The sequence below is a fragment of the Betta splendens genome, chromosome 11 (genome assembly GCF_900634795.4).
Source record: "Betta splendens chromosome 11, fBetSpl5.4, whole genome shotgun sequence".
NCBI lineage: Eukaryota > Metazoa > Chordata > Actinopteri > Anabantiformes > Osphronemidae > Betta > Betta splendens.
In genome coordinates, this window is record NC_040891.2 from 10,971,251 (window position 1) to 10,987,237 (window position 15,987).

Here is a 15,987-nt window from a genome sequence, read left to right on the forward strand (position 1 = left end):
ACTCTACACAATTTTCACTCCTTAGAAACACTGCCACGATTATTAAAACAGTTTTGTTATTGCATGCGCCTCACAGACACTATGACACATTTTACTGTAACTCTGATGACTTTTAAATTAAGTCTCACAACTTTAGCCTGCGGTTGTTAATGCTGTGTCGGCTTTGTACTGGCTCAAATCCGACACCTAGCGCTAAAAGAAATAATTGCAGAGAGATTTTTTTGTTTTCATTGCAGTGATTTTACTGATTTCTATGTTTTAATTTTAAGGTTTGCGTAGTATACTAAGGGATTGGAAAAAGCTAGGACAACATTGACAAAAGTACTATGTGGTTTAATATTATTTTATACTTGCTGCGAAATGTACATAGATTACCAATTTGTTTCCACCTTAATAAAATACAGCTGCCGTGACCCGGATTCGAACCGGGGTTGCTGCGGCCACAACGCAGAGTACTAACCACTATACGATCACGGCTGGCCACTCCTTCGCTTGTTCCGAAACAACGTATTGACCTCCTCAACACATGTCATTGACTGAATTTCATATAAAGCTCCGGAGAAGTGACTAAATACTACTACTGATAATCTACTGCTTTTTTGAATGTGCAACAAAATTAGTTAATGGTCTCTTCGTGTCAGTTATTTTGACATATTTTTATTTCTGAAACTTTTTAAAATTTACTTCGATAAAGTTGCAATACTGAGTACTTCAGAGACGTTCAAGCTTTCATTCTGATTCTTACTCACACTTCCCCGATTTAATCTAGGAATATTCTTCTCCATCAGCTGGGAAATATATTAGAAGTCAAAAAGATGTGCCTCGTGTCTCATAAAAGTAAGGCCCAAATAATAAAAATAACTGTGTATTAACTTTTTTATTTATTTATCCCAGAGTCGCACTCACGTGCAGGGCACACAAATGTCCCGTAGATGGCGCCACTGCCGACTTTATATATAGCTGACTTAGCGCACGAGGAAAAGGCTTTTATTTTGAAGTGGCGGACAGGAAGTGCAACTTAGCGCCAGCTCCGAGTTTGATAGAGAGAAGCGGCAAAGTCGTGTCAGAGGCGTCTGGATCACAGCGTAACGTTGCACGAAGCTCGTCGCGGAGTCGTTTGGACGGGTTCACTCAGCGGGCTGCAGCCACGAACTTCACCGCGGGCCGCTGGAAATGATCGAGTAACTTACGGTGAGTGTGTTGGAGGAATCTGACTCAGCCTGTTTCATGCCAATCACCCGCTTTACCGTAAAGGTGTCATCATGTTATGTTATGAACTGGATTGTCTAAAATCTGCCACTTTCATTTCTTTGTATAAACAGCTGTAGTTTAATCATAAAACAGGGCAAACTTCAGTAATCTGTGTGTGTTGCCTAATAAATGTGAAGAATTTACTCCCTTCCTGTGTCCCAGAACAGCTCAGCTAACAATCATGCACAACTCCTCCTTTTAAGATACCTGATGGTGATATCTGATTCTGAGCAGCACTGTGCAAAACTTTGTGGGTGTGTGTTCATACATTTTAGCATCACTAAAATATTTAAATGAAGAACTTTAAGTCATCCCAGTGATTTGAAAAACAATACGTACACAGTAATATTAAGGGAGTTGTCACTGAAGTGGCAACAATGTTACCAGTGTACAGTTTCACCTGACTTACATTCAGAACTGACCTGTTGTTAGCTACCTCTGTGAGATATATGAAGCCAAACTTGTTTGTTAAAGGCCCTGGAAGGTATGTGTCTCACAGCATGGGGCGACCTCCTCAAAGCAGCGATCGCTTATAAAGTCTCAGCTGTATTGTTATGAGGTTCAAGGGCCCGAAGTACTCTGGTACTCTGGACTTAGAAACACTTAGAAACACATGCAGAGTTTACAAAATGAGGGGGTTTCGGGAATGAATGACTCAAGAGTGTGTGTGTGTGTGTGTGTGTGTGTGTGTGTGTGTCTATGACACAGCAGGGTTGTTAGTTAGAGGCCGGAATGGCCTGAAGACTGAGAGAATGAAACAAAGCAGACAAATGTGTCAAGGGAGGGGAAAGAGGAGAAAATGACAAAGCAGATGCTGGAAAAAAGAGATAATGAAGCAAATAGTTAGAAAATGAGATGACTGAATATTTGAGAGGAGCTAATGCAATTCAGATGTGTGTTTTTACTTTGCTCTCTCTGACACACACATTGTAGATGGGTACTGGTAGGCAGATTGCTGAGGACTATGTTGATAATTCACTACTGGGTAAGTGGATCCTAGCAGCACTTTTGCACTTGCCACGAGAAGAATGAATTTCAGCTCAGTTGTATGAAATCTGTCAACAACCTGCATGATCAGAAATAACCTGCCTAAATATCTATTAATGTGTGAAAATGTCTTGGCACTGAACAGAATGTTGTTTAACACCAGTGGTGTTTCTCACATGTTGCTTTCTTCCTCTTTGTTCACATCCATGTACTGTCACATCCACTTTGCATCTGGAGGAAATTGTGGTTTGTTTGATTTGTTGGTGTTTCGATGTATGCAATATCTTACAGTAAGTCTCTGCAAATATTCTCATGGGTTTTGTGGGGGCTATATTTGACCCGGCGAGTTTCTCAAGTTCTCGTTTTGTCATTCGGTTAGATGAGATCAGCATCGGCTGTGAGTCACGGTGATGCTATTCATCCATCCGTCCTCTTAACCACTCATGCTGTTTCAGGTTGTGGGGAGGTGGGGAGCACCCTGTGCAGATCTCCAGCCTATTACATGATCCATACAGTGAGACCATAAACGAAAAGTTAACCTTCTGTCACTGACTGATGATGTCACCGACCACTAAGAGGCCTTTTTGTTGTGTTCTTAGCTCTGGGATGGCGGAGCTCCCGTCTGGACTCCTGGAGGCATGTGTGGTGCTCGGGGCCTCCAGTGATAAGCTTCGGGACGTATTCCAGGTAAATAAACCCACACAACATCTAGTGGTATGTAGTGTCTGCAGTTTTGACAGTGCCAGGTGTGTTTGCACGGGACCGTTAGCTTTTCTGTATTCAGGAAGTGTATGTGAATGTTGCTTCTCACCGAGTCTGCACTGAAATGACAGAAAGGGTATTGGTCTTTAAAGAGGGAGGTGGTTGCCATGGCCACAAAATGCCAGGCAGGTTCCTGACAGTGGGCACTACTGCTGTCAGGTTACGGTTTGGCCTTTATCACCTGGCAGTTCATCTCCACAACAATAATGGTTCAGTGTGAATGTTTTTCAAGCTCTAGGATTTAGGTTTTAAATAAATATGTGAAGGCTTGGTGGAAGAGAAGCACCACACTTTTTAACTGAAGCGCAAACATGTGGCAGTGATCTTCATTTTGGTGTCTCAGCTCCATCAGCAGACCAAGTTGGACGAGCAGCTCCTGCTGGAGGCGGAGGTGCTGCAGGTCCACGCGCCGCCGTTTGTCTCCAAGGAGACCCACTCAAGCCACGCCATTGGCCCCGCGTTCAGCCGTGTCCAGCGGAGGAAGAGCTTCATCAAGAAGGTGTGAGGATGGGCTTTGTGGGACCTCTCGTCTGACACGTAGATGTGCTGGAACTGCGTGTGCACAGTCTGTTCGTGTGTGTGTTCGCAGAAGAGGCGGGACCGTGGGGCCGAGGCGTCGTCTAATGGAGACACGCTCAATCGCGCCGACGTGTCCTCCGCCACAGAGGACATCAGCGTTCCGAAGGATCTGGATCTCATTGCCTTGCCTCAGCTCTGTTTCCCTGGTAGAGTGTGTTTTCTTTGACTCCGGGTGCAGTGTGTTCTCATTTAAACTCCACACATGACCAAAAAAAAAGCGACGTCGGCATGTGGTGTTACATGCACACAGTCACACGTTTAGACTGATCCAAGCAGATAATATCATGTTGTGGCAGATCACTGTCTTACCGCACTGTGGTTTTGAACACTCGAATCAAGCCATCAGTCATTTCATTTCGCTGTCTACTTTCCTCAACCAGTAAAACGCGTGTTTAAGCGGCTCTAGTTGTGTGCTTTTGTAAGGCTAGGTGTGATTGCACACGGCTTATTGTGCCATGTGGCTCTGCTGTGGTTTTAGGCACGTCTTGAGACACTTCTTGATTTTCACAGGCGGTCTTCAGTTGACCAATGAGCACAAAGAGGACGGTTACCACTTCCTGGTCTTTACCGACCTCTTCGGGAACCGAACCCACGGCGTTGTTGTGCAGCACTACAGAGCTGTTCAGGTACCGCACACACACACACACACACACACTCAGGCAGACTCTGGTGAACGCACAGAGTTGGTTCTCATTTCTCCCTGATCCCTCAGTCCTGTCTGGAAGGTGCTGTGCAGAATGGCCATAGATGGAATTCATCAAAGTCCCGTCTCTATGCCCCCTTCGCTGTGTGCGTCATCTCCAAGTTCCCCTACTACAATGCCCTGAAAGACAGTTTGTCTTGGTAACTTATTAAAATACTTAAAAACTCAGCCTTGTCTCTTGTAACGCAAACAAACAGTGTTTTATTCGTACCGCTTGCCCTGTCTCCTACCTCCACTCCTTCAGCCTCCTGGCCCAGCTGCGGACAGCCCGACAAGCTGACTTTGAGGAAACGATCAAGGAGTTTTCAGCCAAGCTGTCACTCGTGCCCCTGCCGCCGCCTGGGCAGCTCCATGTGGTCAGAACGCTTCCTGTTCCTCCTCCCTTCCTTCCTTCTCTCTGGTTTTCTGTTCGATGCTCACCCTGCTGCCAGTGATTAATATGTGATTGTGTGTGTGTTTGTTAGGCCTTCAGCCTCCGTCCTCTTCAGATAGTTCTTCCATCCAGAGAGGACCAGGACAGCCCCGTCATCGACATCGACCTGCATCTGCCTTTCCTCTGCTTCACACACACAACGCTGCTCCAGGTACGGCCGAACGCAGGGCTGCTCCTTAAGGTTGAGCACGAACCAAGTCTCAGAAACGTCAGTGATTTTGCTTTCCTGTCTGTAGCTGCTGTCCTGCCTCCTCCAAGAACAGAGGATGGTTTTCTTCTCGTCCGACTGGGCCAGACTCACTCTGGTTGCCGAGAGCTTGCTGCTTTATCTGCGGGTTAGTACAGGAAAGTTTTATGACTGGAAACTTCAACCCTTGCAGTGTTGAATGTGAATGCTGTATTTTATCCAGTGTGTCCACCTGTGGCCTCTCTTTCAGCCTCTGTCCTGGCAGCAGCCCTATGTTCCTGTCTTGGCTGGAGGAATGCTGGACTTCCTCATGGCTCCTACTGCCTTTCTGATGGGCTGTCACATCAGTCATTTTGAAGAGGTTGCTGAAGTCAGTAATCAGTGCTACTGTCTTTGTTTGATCTACTGCAGATTGTATTTTTGTGTGTTCAAAGGTGGTAATTTGTGAGTTTTTGAGGACATGAGAAATTCAGATTATGCTTGAATGTTGTTTATTTATGAGTACTATGAAGAATTCACCTTGTCAGAAGGTGAAGCTGTGTCAGATGTTTTTTTTTCGTCCAATAACTGGTGGTAAATGTCTGTTTATCTTTGTGTGTAGGAGACAGAGGACTTAATCCTGGTCAACATTGACGATGGCATCATTCAGGCGTCATGGTCTGAACCAGATGACCTTCCAGCTGTTCCTTTGGCTGCAACTGAGATCTTCATATCAAGGTACAATTATTTTTTAAATATTATTTATAAATGATTACAAATAGTATTAATTAACTAAATTAAATACCAAATGCAACAATGAAGGAGGAATCTCTGGACTAAATAGCTCTTCCATCCTTCAGGTCAGAGTGCCTCCAGCTTCATTATGACTTGGAGCTGTGTCACCTTGGAGCCGGCACCGATGTCAATGCCCTGCGAGGCCAACGCAGGGACTGGCAGAGGCGGCTGAACGCACAGATCCAAAACATCGCCCTGGAGCTAGTGGTCAACATCTTCAGGTACAGTGGGGCTCGTCAAGGGAACCAGAAACCCCCGAGGAAAGGAATGTGAAATATCTCCAAGGTTTACACTGATGTTGATCATCCTGCGTCTGTTTCTCTTTCGGGTGCCTGCTTGGCACTTTATCAGAGGCGTCCAGGACTTTTTAAGCCACGAACATAGAGTTTTTAACAGCGAGGAGTTTCTGAGGACCAGAGAGCCGTCGGACCAGGCTTTTTACAAAAAGGTGCATTCACACGTCTACGAACACAGCATCTTGTAACAGTGTACGCTCACACACACACACACACACACACACACACACACACACACACACACACACTAGGCCTGAGTGGCTGTGTGACTTTTCTCTTTGGGTTTTCCCCAGGTATTGGAAACTCATATCTTTCACTCATTCCTGCGAGACCGGCTCAACAGGAAGTGGGACTCCTTCAGCCGCATGGAGCAGAACACACGCAACAGTGTTTACAGGTATGTTGCCGGTACGGACAGCGATGTAAACGCGTCACGTCATCAGCCTACTGGCAGAAATCTGATCTCCAACATTTCAACCCGTGGCTTCGCCCTGCAGGAATCGTGCAATGACAGAATCCCCTCGGCGTCCTCCCGTGTCTGACCTGTCCAGGACCGGGTACCGCAGCTACATCAGCCCTTCCGACCGCCTCAGTAAGAGGCTTGGAGCCAGTCTGCCTAACCTGGATCAACCCGCCTGTGACTGTGTGACTGCCCTCAGCCTCAAAAGACCTGCCTCTCTTAGAAAAGTGACTCCTGATTTCGGTCAGTACCCATAGAAACAAACAGCTGGATAGAGTCCATTAAAAGCCTGCTAAGATCTCTCCTGCCACCCTTCAGGGCTGAAGTCTCCTCAGGAAGCGGTGAAGGTTTTTAATCTCCCGGATTTCCCTCCTCCTTTGGCCTATCACTATGTCCAGAACTATTATTCTGACATGGTGGCTTTACTGGGGCGGGCCATTACCGCTACACCTCCTGACAAGTCCTCTCTGCTGGCCAGGTGCTGTGAGAAGACCACAACAGTTACAGCTACAATCTACTATTGGTTTCATTACTGTATTGGTTCAATATGAAACAAATAATAGAAGGATTTTTTTTAATTTCATTTGATTTCTCTGCCTCTGAGCAGGTACCACTACATGCGTGGTTTGGTGAACACCGTGTCCAACAGGCGCCTGGATGCGCTGGAGGACTTCCAGAGTCTCTATAAGACCGACGCAGATATTTTCCCCTCGCAGATGGTTAAGTCATTGGTCGACTCCCTCCCAGAAGTTGAACGGTTACAGGTCAGTTGAAGTCATGAATGAGAAACTTGTTATGCCTGGATTCTCTGTAGTTAATAATCTGTGAATACATTTTAAATTAAACGAGATTATCTGGATTTATTAATACACACATGACTTTTGTCCCCAGGTGGACAGACGACCAGAAATCAAGCGGCTGATAAGTCGCGTGAGGAGGGACCAGGAGCGGGAACGCGCTCACCACGGCAACAGCGCCGAGGAGGATTCCGTCAAGCGATTTCAGCTGCCGAAAAAATACATGCAGCTGGAGGAGTTTGTGAAATGCGTGCAGGAGTCCGGCATCGTAAAAGACCAGGGAGCCATACACAAGCTGTTTGATGCTCTGACTGTGGGTGAGTGCTGCATGCACGCGTGCATACATCTATGGTATGGACGCATACAGTTGTTATACATTCATTTCATGCACCCACTCACGGAAACACTGTGCTAAACCCCTGCTTCTGCTTTTTCCTGGCAAACATTGACTCCTCAGGTTAATCATTGCCTCACTGCTTCTTGAAGAGTGTTTGTCATTGTGTGTGTCAAGTACTGTAGCAGATCAGCCGTCATTTACAGGCACTCAGCTGCTGGCTGGTTGAATTATATGATAATTAGCCACAGTATATGATTCAGACTGACTGGTGACCACTTTTTTACTGTTGAGATATCACTTTGATTTAGACCTTTTAGTTATAAGACAAAATTCCTGTAATTTAGAGTCAATCCTGTTGTCTGGGATTTAAGGAAGTGAGTCATTAACTTTGTGGAGTGAGGGGTATTTATTTTTGATTTAAGATATGAGGGAGATGACATGAAGCCGAGGTTAAAGAAAATATTGAGCTGGGAAGCAGGAAGAGCTGTGGTCCTATCGTTCAGTCCATATTGTGTTATTGGAAAAAGATTTTAAAGTCCTGTTCACTTAATTAAAAAACTTTTCCTTTTGTTTTGTGATTTGGCTTTCATTCATCATCAAACTGAACTTTCTAGTTTCACAATATGGATGTTAATGCATAATGTTAATTTGTTAAGTGTGTGTGTGTGTGCGCGTGTGTGTGCGTGTGTGTGTGCGCGTGTGTGTGCGCGTGTGTGTGCGCGTGTGTGTGCGCGTGTTTGCGTGTGCGTTTGCTAAAGGCCAACAGAAGCAGGTTGCCCCAGATCTGTTCAGAGTGTTTTACACCATCTGGAAGGAGACTGAAGCTGAGGCGCAGGAGGTCTGTACTCCAAATATGCTTTGCTTGCAAGTGTACAGTAAGTTGACTGACGGCGATGGTGACCGCTCTCTGGGCTTCCAGGTGTGTCTGCCTGCGTCTGTCTTGGAGCATATTGAGCCCAGCGAGTGTGTCTTCAAGCTGTCCTCCTCCGTCAAAACCAGTCGGGGCGTAGGGAAGATCGCCATGACCCAACGACGGCTCTTCCTGCTGACCGATGGCCGACCAGGATATGTGGAGGTGGCCCAGTACCGCGATTTAGAGGTGAGAGAGGCCTTTCCTGTGTAGGGATTACTGTCACGCAGGTTCCTGAGTGCTTCTAAATATGATGGAGGAGGGTGTGGAAGAGCTAAAGGAGTTTTTCCATTACTTCACTTGCTCTTCAGGAGGTGAAGGTGTCCTCCGCTCCCTTCCTGCTGCTGCGGATCCCCAGTCTGAAGCTGCGGGTTCGGGGAAGGAAAGAGGCGTTCGAGGCCAATCTGAAAACAGAAACTGAACTCTGGAACCTGATGATCAAAGAAATGTGGGCTGGGCGCAACATGGCTGACCGACACAAGGTGCGTGAGTTGATGTCAGTACAGTTAAAGAAGTGATATTAGGAGATACATGTGAAAGAAAAATAATTCCGTGTCTGGGTTCTTTCATTGTGTGTGTTATCAGTCAAATCTGTGTGTGACAATAGATTCAGACACTGAAGATTTCCTTTGTGAAACCAGATGTCTTTTTACCCACTTGTCTCATTTACATTTGCTGTAATGTCACAGTTCCTTTTATTTTGAGTATGTGAATCAGACACTAACGAGCCTGTCTCACAACATGAACAAGCACGAAATGCAGATGTGTCAGTGTTTTTTCCTTCCCACACTGTCACATGGCGAGTTTATTCACTGTCTCCCCAGGACCCACAGTTAATGCAGCAGGCTCTGACCAACGCTTTGCTGATGGACGCGGTGGTGGGCAGCCTCCAGAGCAGTAAGGCCATCTTTGCTGCGTCCAAGCTGGCCCACTTTGACCGCATCAAGATGGAAGGTAGAGCTGAGCGTTGATTATAGGGTCTTTATTTGCCTTTATTTTATCATTCACTTCGTTAACTAACTTCTAGTCAAGATGGTGATCAATCGGCAGCAGATATAATGTGTAATAATGTGGGACTAGAGAATGATTTTTGATTTTCAGCTGGTGTTAAACCTGTTCAGATGCTCTGTAATATGAATTCACCTGGGGAAGCTTGGTTACCTGCCTTTTGTGTGTCTCTAGTGCCGATGATGGTTCCTAAGACGACAGCAGAGACACTGAAACACAAAATTAACCCTTGCCTGGAACTTGCTGCTCCTCAAGCGGTGGATGTGCTTTTATACACACCAGGTACACACACACACACACACACACACACACACACACACTGGGCTCCTGAGGGCATCCTGAAACCAAGTAATACCTCATGGTTCTTATGGTCACAGCTATGACACGCATCAGGTTACTCTGTCTGTGTTTTAATAGTCCTTGTGAGTTTCGGGGATATGTCATCACATCACATCACACACACACACACATATGACCTTTGCTTCGTAATTACCTCATACTCAAATCTTATAACACACGCTGTCATAAAATCTTTCTCGGGTGTCATTTACAATAGGAAGCTAACAATGTTTTATGATGGAGCCCTCTCTTCAAGGCTAAAAACACAGGAAAACTATGAAGTTCACGTTTTTTAAGGACAATCATGAAAAGGTCCATGTTATGTTGGTGTGATGCCCCTCATGTGGATCTTTGCTCTCTACCGTCGGTATATTCTACACAACTTTATGATAATAACTGCAGATTGATGACGTTGCTACATATGCTTTGACTAAATCCAGCTGGACGCCTGTGGAAGGTCCAGCTCTCTCCATATCAGCTGAGTCCAGCTGTGATTTGTGGCAGACTGAAGCTGGTTCTGCCCTGTGGGCTGGTCCACAGCTTTACTAAGACACTTTATGGTGGTTTTTCCTTTACCGGTGCGGAAATCGCAGTCATTAAAATTGACCTTCAAAAACTAGAGTTGTTTACTGTTGCTTTGATTTTCTAAAGAAGGAGGGGGTGCCCGCAGACGGCACTGCGTGGCAGGAAGACTGAAAAAGCAGAACAAATGAGTGGCCTTCAGTGGACCGACCATCTGGGGCCACTTAGATGCCCGACTGGTGGCAGGCCGGCCTCCAGAAGGAGCTCACAGACACGGCCCAGTTCTGCCTTCAGCTTTTTGAGTTCCCTTTCGCTGGAGGGACAAATGTGTGTATTCAGACCCTCCCTGCCCACCTCTCTCTCTCTCTCTCTCTATGACTCGCACTCTAGTTGGAATATAGGTCAGTGGATTGCATTCATGGCGCGCGGCCAGCACACTCCTCCGATGCTGCCCCCTTCTCATTTCGCTCTCTTTCAACGTCAAGCTCCCTCCGTTCTGTCCCATTGGTTGCCTGCATATTAAATACAGGATGTTACTGTCCTTTTTCCACCGGCTGAGCTTTTAAATAGCAATGAATACGTTGGGGGAAACCGGACCGTTAGGTGAAGCCTGGGTGGAGCCAGGCTGCAGAAGACTGAAAGTGTTTCCATTCAAAGTGGTGGAACTTTGTGTGAAACTCCTGAGAAGCATCTTATGATACAAGTGTGTTTACAGTGCATCATTAATATTAGTTAACTGCATATAATGATGCTTCAGCAGGTTTCTTTTGGTTCTCATATTTCTTCCCTGCCTTTTGAAAGAGTAAACACTTGCAGTTGTGGTTCACACGTCTGCGATAAGGTGTTGAGAAATAGCTGACGAATGCTGCGTGTGTGTCCCAGGTCAGCTGTGGGTGTCTGTGGGTGGTGGGAAGGTGATGGTGTTCGATGCCTCCAGCTGGTCCCTCACACACACCTGTCAAGTCGGTAATGCAAGACTGGTAAGTAAGACACGCAGAGACACCACGCCAAAACACACACGTGTGCAGCAGACTCAAGCTGCGCACAGGCAGGTCAGAGACATGGTGTGTGTGCTTTCCCTTGTCTCAACCTGGTAGTGAACTGTGTGCAAACACTGTGGCTATGTATTCAACATCACAACTATTTATCCAGTAGCTGTGTGAAATGTTAAAGCTGATAAGATCAAAATAGAAGTGAAGTGCTGCATAATGCAATATGTGTTGTTCCTAAAAAAACGCCTGCAATCTGAGCACATGGTTTTAGGATGGCGTTGAGTGGAAACCTATGAAAACAAGACGGACATCGCCACCTACTGGACGAGTTGCAAGTTGCAGACCAGAATCAAATCAAATTTTTCTTGATTGCTGAAACACTTTAACCAGGCCTAAATTTTCAAAACCATAACGCCAATTTCAAAGCAGAACTCTACACACGAATCCCTGCATTTCTCTTACACCACGTGTGTCCACTGTACTTAACCTGTAGTTGACCGTGTCCTTGTCCATGGTGACGATGAGGGAGGCAACGACTGCAGCCACATCTGAGTGAGCTTCACTGTCGCCTCCATCATCAGAACCTTCAGGGAGGAAAACGGGTCGGTGTCTTTAACGTCACTGTACAGAGCAGCCTTACTGTAGAGTATATAATGTCAGCTTCCTTCGTGACTGGTTTACAAATAACCTGAGTTTTTGCAACGTCTTTCTGCTGCACAGTCGTCATGGCGGTGGAAAGAGTATGACCGCGAACCTCATGTCCATGCTCATCTCCTTAAGGCCATGGAAGAAGCTGCCTAGACATACCTGTAGATGCATGCCAGGGGGGGTGAGGCATGAGGCGGGTTCTACGCTCGCTGCCTGTACATCTGGTGGTGAATGAGTCTCTGGCCTGCCCCAGACCAAAGGGCGCTGGGGTGGATTTTTTTTTTCAGTAGTTGCACTGTGTACTACATAAAGAAATAAAAATGTGCCAATGAATACATTGTGTCAGTAATATAAAATATGAACAGCAGAATACAGAACCAGGACATTGTTAGGTTATATTTGTGCTGTAACTGAGGCGTCTTCCTTCTCTGTTCACAGAACTGCATGATGGGAGTTTCCAGCGATCAGGTCTGGATGGGCTCTCAGGACTCTGTCATCTACATCATCAGCATGGTGGCCCTGGTCTGTAACAGACAGCTGACGGAGCACAGGGCAGAGGTCACTGGACTGGCACTGGACACGGAGAAGTACAGGTGACGACCAGTGTTGGCTGAGCTCATAATTTAATCCTGTTTTATTTTTTATAACCACAATTTAAAGAAGCAAATAATAATAATAATAATAATAATAATAATAATAATAATAATAATAATAATAATACACTAGTATTGAAATGCTTTTTTGTATTGTATACAGTAACTGCATTGTACATTTAAGCCCATAAATTATGTTCTATACTTAATTGAGCTAAGTTGAAAGTCCAGTTCAGTCCCTGCTAGAGATATTTATTATTTATTTAGTCATTGCATTTAAATGTGCATCAAAAAATTGTCTGTACTTTGTCCTTTAGCCAGAAGGTGGCGTACTCGTGCAGTGCAGAGGGAACTGTGATGATGTGGGAGGTGTCAACGCTACAGGTCAGTTTATAAGACCTTTTAATTTTAGTAGTTTTTTTTAAATTAATCACCTTTGACCTTTAAACTCTGCAAATTTGCTCTCTTATTAAAGAAAATTCTGATTTATATTTGACCATAGTGATTTTCCAACCTCTCAGGTGAAGAAGCAGTTTCGTCTTTCCTGTGACCACCTCCAGTCTGTTCACAGCTGCGATGGAACGCTGTGGTGCTGTAAGCCTCACATCTACAAGAGCCTCGGGGCTGAGACTAGCGAGCAGAAACCATCAACCTCCTCTGTCTGTGTCCAGGCTCCAGAGACCTTATAATGGAGGTGTGGAGGAGCGGCTCAGTGAAGCGTCGTCTGAGGCCACCAGAGCAGCCCAGCGGGTCCACAGCTACGTTCAGCTCTGTGCTGGTCTTACCTGAGGTACCTGTTTGCTGTGAGGCTCCCTCTGTATTCGTGTTCGCATGTTTGCAATGGTTTTCTGCTTGTGTGTGCGTCAGAGGGACGAGCTGTGGACCGTGTGCATAGGCTTCGGAGAGGTGTGTATCTGGCATGTCAAGGACGCTAGCAAACCCTCCCACCACGTGGCCCTGCAGGACTGCACCGGATGTTACTGCATGATTAAAGTGAAAAACCAGGTCATCACACAGAGAACACGCAACCTGCAAAGTCTATAAACGCATAATGTCCCTGACAGTGCATTGTCTGCCTGCATCATCCAGGTGTGGGTCGGTTGTGTGGGCCGCAGCTCAACCAAAGGAAAGGTGTACATCTTAGACACAGAGACCCACCAAGTACTGAAGGAGCTCCACGGCCACAATGACAAGGTGAAAGCCCTCTGCTCCGCCGAGGACCGCTACGTGCTCAGCGGAGCTGGCAAGCAGGATGGAAAGATCGCTATCTGGAAGGTGGAATAGAGGCTTTTAAGTGGAAATGGATTCACCTGAAACTGCCCCCTGAGAAGGACAGGCTGAGAGTGTGTGGGGGGAAAAACAGAACAGATCAGTGCGATTGGGAGGAATGGCAAGTAATAATATTTTAAATTGGAGTCTCGACCTGAATCTGCTTCTACCATATGTGAAGGAATCACGTTTAAGTCAACATGTTTACATAAAGTCTCACCAGCTGAGCAGCTTCTGCCCCCTGCTATGAAGCGGTGATGATCTTTTCTTCGGTTGGGTGACATGAAGGACAAATAGAGTAAAAATGCATTGTGCACATTCTGCCTCACTTTACTAAAGGTTTCTGCATTCTAATATTCGTAGTTGTACTTTACCTTATTGTTTCTTTATACTTTAACCACACTGGTATTATGTGGGAACACCGTGTGACTGATCTCCGTCTTCCACTGTGAGCTTCAGGTGAATCTCCACAGTTCAAACGAGTCGGATTACCCCAAACACAAAACGCCTGTGACCGGACGTTTCACCACTGCTGTGCAAAAGCCCTTTTTAAAGTTTGTTTTGATGAAAGCGGTGCTTCAACAGACACTGAAAGGCAGAGAGTGACGGGGAGACGTGATGGAAGGCGATACACGTTGATGGCAAGAAACCTGAAACATAGCACTGATGTGATGTACAGTGAGGTGTTTTAAAGAGCTCACCAAAACTGGAGTTTATTACTTAGTAAAAACAAAAATAAGAAGGAACCCCCAGGGACCAGATACCGACCTGCTTGTTTTCCCTACATGAGCTTCAACATATGAGAGTCTGTGGGAAAGTAAAATGTAATAATCACAATCTGGCTATAAAATCTCCCCTCTGTATTAAATATTTAGTTTTTGATTCATTTTGAGGTTTTATAAGTAGTTGATAAATTCACAGGATGTTCAATCGAAGATCAAACCGAGCTGATACATCGATTACATATTTATTTTATATTTAAAGTGTTACTGTTAACCATTAATATAATAATACATGTTTTAATAAATGACAGATTAACAGTCGTATTTACACTTTTTTATGTTTGTAAGACTTTATAAAAAATATAGTTAACAAGATGTTTTAACCAAGGATGAATAAAGTTTGATCACTTTCAAATTGTAAAGTGAGTTTGTTTTTATTTCATGCCTCAGAGAAGTGGATCAGTACTATATCAGAATGCTGTAAAAGCTATAAGCAAATAGTTTTCACAGGTTTATGAAATTGGAATGGGATTACAAGGGGTTTTGGTTTCCTTTTACTCAACACAAGTCAAGCAATGATGGAAATCACTGTGTGGCGTTATTCCTCTTTTTATGTTTTTTAGCCATGTCACAAGAAGAAAACAATTCCTCCCACAACTCTAAGTTTTGGGAGGAATTGTTGCAGATTCTGGTCAGGTCTGGTTTCCTCTGATCCACAACTTTATTTACAAAAAGTTAGGTTTACATTAGCAGTATAAGCGAAAAAAACAACTCGATCACCGTTTGTGCCACAGTGTCAGATCAAAACTGAAATTTCGGCAGTGTCAGCTTGTCTGACTATGTTGGCAAAAAGATAAATGATTTTTCATTGTGATAACTTGCACTGCATTTTATCTCTCAGAAAGTCAAGCTGCATTTGCTTTTCTTCACCTGACTGCTGCTGAACATGCAAAAGTTAATTTGTCCATTTAAGGACACTGGCTTTTCTCCCTCACTCTAAGTTGTAACACTCCCATCTGTGTTTTGCATCATGTCCTGCACAGACAAACCTGTTATTTGTTTGGGTGCTTATATGTTAAGGAGCTGGCAGCACTTCATTTGAAAGCTGTTTTTCCACATTGCTGTTGCCTTTGTTGTGTGTGTACTCTATATTTTAAGGGTCGCATGGCATTGTATGAGCAAACCATGGCTGGCATTAAATCTTTTGACTTGCCCTTAGGGGAAATTCAAAACAGGATGGTTGTGTATTTACCCATAGATGATTGTCACCTATGAAATGACGCATAACATCTGTCAGGCCTTTAAGTATAAGTGTGTTTCAGCAGTGAACCTGGTTCTATGCACAGTCAGCAGCAGCACTGAAGTTACAACAACAAAACACAAATGGGCTTTCACAATAACTATTCTTTGATATTTTA

The 15,987-nt window shown here is 45.0% G+C and overlaps 1 protein-coding gene and 1 non-coding gene across 4 annotated transcripts; one reads left to right on the forward strand and one right to left on the reverse strand.

Moving 5' to 3' along the window:
- Positions 1-405: 405 nt before the first annotated feature.
- Positions 406-477, reverse strand: trnah-gug (transfer RNA histidin (anticodon GUG)). Its single transcript has one exon. It is a non-coding gene; the product is annotated as a tRNA-His (tRNA).
- A 535-nt stretch (positions 478-1,012) lies between these two features.
- Positions 1,013-14,991, forward strand: dennd3a (DENN/MADD domain containing 3a). Of its 3 annotated transcripts, XM_055512748.1 has the most exons (31): positions 1,013-1,191; positions 2,185-2,236; positions 2,838-2,925; positions 3,344-3,499; positions 3,590-3,725; positions 4,090-4,205; positions 4,292-4,422; positions 4,527-4,638; positions 4,747-4,866; positions 4,952-5,050; positions 5,153-5,272; positions 5,504-5,619; positions 5,742-5,897; positions 6,028-6,124; positions 6,266-6,369; positions 6,470-6,675; positions 6,751-6,910; positions 7,040-7,196; positions 7,324-7,546; positions 8,325-8,404; positions 8,486-8,665; positions 8,788-8,958; positions 9,301-9,430; positions 9,659-9,766; positions 11,228-11,325; positions 12,424-12,578; positions 12,896-12,962; positions 13,100-13,172; positions 13,250-13,368; positions 13,446-13,583; positions 13,668-14,991. In XM_055512748.1, exons 3-31 carry the CDS (start codon positions 2,845-2,847, stop codon positions 13,860-13,862), a joined length of 3,804 nt encoding a protein of 1,267 aa, XP_055368723.1. In that variant the 5' UTR covers positions 1,013-1,191; positions 2,185-2,236; positions 2,838-2,844; the 3' UTR covers positions 13,863-14,991. The 3 variants fall into 3 exon arrangements, with proteins under 3 accessions (XP_055368723.1, XP_029023250.1, XP_055368724.1); XM_029167417.3 differs by lacking the exon at positions 2,185-2,236; XM_055512749.1 differs by lacking the exons at positions 1,013-1,191; positions 2,185-2,236 and adding an exon at positions 2,733-2,752.
- Positions 14,992-15,987: the final 996 nt, after the last annotated feature.